Below are 3924 nucleotides of genomic sequence, written 5' to 3'. Positions count from 1 at the left end.
TATGTCTAATCCACACAAGAATGGGAATCCATTTCATTACTGGGGTCAAAATTTCAGGGTGGGGGATCGCAGGGCAAGGAAGTAGTAATAGATCTTCCTGGTATTGACTTAATCTTTCCTGAAAAAGTCAGGGTTGGTGTTTTTTTTTCCCACTCCAATATCTCATGGGTGCTTAATCTGTTTTTGTTTGGGAGATAATAGTTTTACTAACAATTCTCTAAGCCTGCCAGAGGAAGTGATGAATGGTGCTCATGTCTGTTGTCTGTGTGCAGGACCGCCTGTTCTTTGTGATGGAGTTCGTCAATGGCGGGGACTTGATGTTCCACATTCAGAAGTCGCGTCGCTTCGACGAAGATCGAGCCCGATTCTATGCTGCCGAAATTATCTCAGCCCTCATGTTTCTGCATGAGAGAGGCATCATTTATCGGTGAGCTCTGCAAGCATTCGTTCATTCATTCCCTTTGTCTGACCCACACAGCTGATATGATGGCTTGGGGTTTCTGCTTGAATAGACAACTGTCACTTACTGCCCGCCAGGAGCAAGTTGTCAGCTGGGATAACCCTACCTCCAGTTTGCACCAGCATGCTGTCTGAGGTGCACTGGATTCCAGGAAGGAGTGAAATTTTGGGAACGGTCTTCCTATGATGTGTGTGCAGGCATGTAGAAAACCAGTTTTCCTTCCAAGGCACAGGGGCTAGATTTTGTGTTGGTGTCAATTCACATGGCTGGTTTGTATCAGCCCCAGAACTGCCCCTTCTCTGCACCTTGGGTGCCTCCACAGCTGCTGGGTGGTAGCTGCTGACCTGTGGAAGCCTCTGCTGTGCTGCTCTGGGCCTGACCTGCTGCTGGAGAGCACTTCTGAAACTGCTAACAAAAGGAGGGGCATTAAGTGAAACCTTCTTAAGTTTTCTGGGAGGTAAATGTAAGGAGCTGTTGCTTTTGCCACTGTGTGCATTGTTATTTAAAGGCCAATATGCGCTGGTTACACCCAAGGCTCTTTCTTTCCCTGTATTAGCTACAAGCCTGCATTTAAACCCTACCTTTTTGACATACCTGTCCAGTGCCACTCAGCTCAGCCACTAATAGTCTTTTCTTTCGTGCCATGATCCTACAGCAGGAGTTTTTCTTTCCTGTCTGTCTGGCATCTTTTCGTTTGCAACAGGATTGGAGCATCATTGCTCCTCTGCATCAGCCTCAGCTCCCAGGTCTCGAGGCTGTTCTCAGAAAGCTATTTCCTATACACAACTTTCTTTTTATTTGTCAGTGTTCTGTACTCAGGAGGGCAGTTTGATTATATTTTTTCCCTTCTGTACTGCCAAAGTGCTCCCCTATCAGCTCAAGCCACAAGGCACTGACCAGACAGGCAGTCTGCTGTGCAGAGACCTCCCTGGCCAAGGTGACCATTTGACCAGCATCCTTCCATATGCACTGGGGCAGAGCAAGACCTCTTCTGGGTGGAACAGGACAGCTGGAGCACAGAGGTGTCAGCACTGAGACAGTGTGGTTAGACAGAAAGGTTTCTTTCTGACGTGCTTTGCAGAACACCTCTGGCATCCTCTCGCACATAGCACTGGAAAGGAGGAACAGTCAGTTGTTTTCTTTGGCATACCATCACCTGGGCTCCAGCAGCAAAGCATTCGTATTTGGGTATGGTTTGCTGTAGCCTGGCTCAGTCCCACGTGTGTCACGCCAGCACTGCAAAGAATAACATCAGTTCTCAGTCTTTGCTGCTTGGTTACACTTGTACAGCTGGGACCCACAACTGGGTCCAGGATGGGACCCATTCCAATCCCAGTCATGCTCAGTTAGTACCCTTCAGACAGTAGTTTGGGCCAAATGCTGTTTGGTTTTGGGGTTTTGCATAGTTTAACCCAAGCAGTGCAGTCCTGTGTTTAGTATGTGTCCTCCCATGTCAGATAAACCCAGGTCTGAACACCCTAAAACCAGAATAGCTGAGGGTTACAGAGGCTAAAGGGCTGGGGGCTGTGCAGGGCACGTTTTCCTCTCTGGTAGTGAGAGGGTAGGAGAAGTCAAGTAAAAGCAACTTCTCCTTCTCCTCCTGGTTTGAGTTCCTGTAAGAAACAGATGGTCAGGTGAGGACAGAGAATATGAAATTATTTTTAAGTATGAAATCATGTGGTATATGTGGCACAGTGAAACAGAGGAGCAGTGTAATTTTAATATTCTCTGGGTCCTGAGATTATGAAAATTAGTGATATATACCGTGTGTATCCAGCTTCTAAAGCACAGTGATTGTCTGCATAGAATAGCAAATCTACTTACTCTACAGCTGGGTTTCAGTCTCATTCTTCCCTTGTGAATAATGCCAGCCGCTGAAGAGACACCCTGCCAGATAATTATGCAAATGACATTACCCTTAAAATAGTGACATCCAGTAGTTATTGTCAATCATTCAGCAGCAAAACTGTATCTGTGCATAATGTAATGCCACTGTGCTTACAGCTCGTCCCATTGCCCCCGGCCTGCTGCCTGTCACAGGGCAGGAGTAATCCATCCCTCTGGGTTTTGGCACTCTTCAAGTGCTGCCATAATTCATGATAGAAACTGGAGGAGTAATCGAAAAGCTTCTTGAATAACTGCACAAGCTTTTGATCTTGTTGAGAAACTAGTTGAGCTCTGGAGTCAGGTAGCTTCAGCTGTACAGGACACATTTGCAGGGGGGTGACTTGTTTTTTTAAAATTAGTCGGGGTGACTCTTTTCTGGAAACTGTAAGAGGAGAGAGTGGCTGGCAGCATCTCTGCTGACCTGAGGTTGCTTCTGCTGGGTCACGAACACCAGGCTGCAGGGGGTACTCTGCAGGTGAGAAGGAGGTACTCAAGAAGTGAATTGCTGTACTTGTGTATGAGAGTTTGGAGATTTTATGATCTGAATGCGAGTGCTTGCTTAGGAAGCTGGGAGCAAGGGGAGAGACACCCTGAAAAGCCTCAGAAGGAAGTGCTTTGCCACAAGCTGTTCAATGTGCCTTTTCTTTCTGGATTCCCAGGGTCAATGGAGTAACAGAGTTGCTGGCCTAGAATAACCTGGGTTACTTGTTTCTCTTCTGGGCTAAATTTAATACTACTGTATTCTGGGCTAAATTTAATACTACTGTATTTTTTCTTTCCCCCTTCAAGTTTAGGCAGTTCAGGAGAGAGTCTGCATTTACCAGCACAATGAACAGTCTTCCGGTAAATCAAGTTGCTTTTGCCACAAGCACTGGCAAAAGCTGGGTCGTCTTTCCTTTGAAATGCCAGAGAGCCTTGAGAGCCAGCACTGAAAGCTCTTTGAGAGGTAGCGGAAATGTGTCACCTGGGCATAGGGTGACAATGCCAGTAACAGGTAAAATCGGGTGTCTGCTGATTCCTTTTCCAGCCAGGCATGAGCAATCTGACATAGCCATAGTGTAGTGTTCCTGCAGGCGCTGCAGTGAGTCCCTGAGAAGAGTGAGGTTCCTGAGGCAGGTGGCTTATTTTGGTTATATGTGACTTTTTAACATGAAAACCAAGCTTATTGCTGGATTGGTGCTCTGCTTTTTGTTACTAAGCCCTGGCTAAAATGGATGTTCCATAAACACACGTGTGTGTGTTTTTTGGGTTTTTAAAAGGGAGCTTTCAGTTTCACAGATTTTTATTCAGTGAGTTAATTTCCTTTGCAACACTGCAAAGGAGAGATGGCTTTCTGGCCTTACTGAGGGAACATCTCTGTCTTGCCCTAAGCTGGAGTTTAGCTGTCAACTCAGTAGTGCCTATTTGTGTCGACAAGTACAGTGTGGTTCCTTATCCCATCATGCAGGGGGTAGGACTAGAATGCATCCAGCCATGAAAGCAAGCTTTTCAACGTGTCACATCATAGCATATTGTGCACCGCGAACCACAGAGGAGTAGGACAAGGACATATTTGGGATCAGCTGATGCTGGATTTT

At 46.4% G+C, this 3924-nt stretch overlaps 1 protein-coding gene across 1 annotated transcript in view; it reads left to right on the top strand.

Annotated features, from left to right (window-relative positions):
- Window positions 1–272: 272 nt before the first annotated feature.
- The window catches only part of LOC103777767 (protein kinase C eta type-like), a gene marked incomplete at its 5' end in the record, with an annotated part of 45940 nt that continues 42288 nt past the window's right edge, over window positions 273–3924 (top strand). The window contains one exon of the mRNA XM_008945331.1: window positions 273–427. Coding sequence (XP_008943579.1) covers window positions 273–427 — 155 coding nt within the window. The remainder of the gene's footprint in view (window positions 428–3924) is intronic.

This window comes from Merops nubicus, unplaced genomic scaffold (assembly GCF_000691845.1).
Source record: "Merops nubicus isolate BGI_N331 unplaced genomic scaffold, ASM69184v1 scaffold29428, whole genome shotgun sequence".
NCBI classification, from domain to species: Eukaryota; Metazoa; Chordata; class Aves; order Coraciiformes; family Meropidae; genus Merops; species Merops nubicus.
The sequence above is the reverse complement of the archived record's forward strand: the minus strand, read 5'-3'. Positions and strand labels throughout refer to the sequence as shown.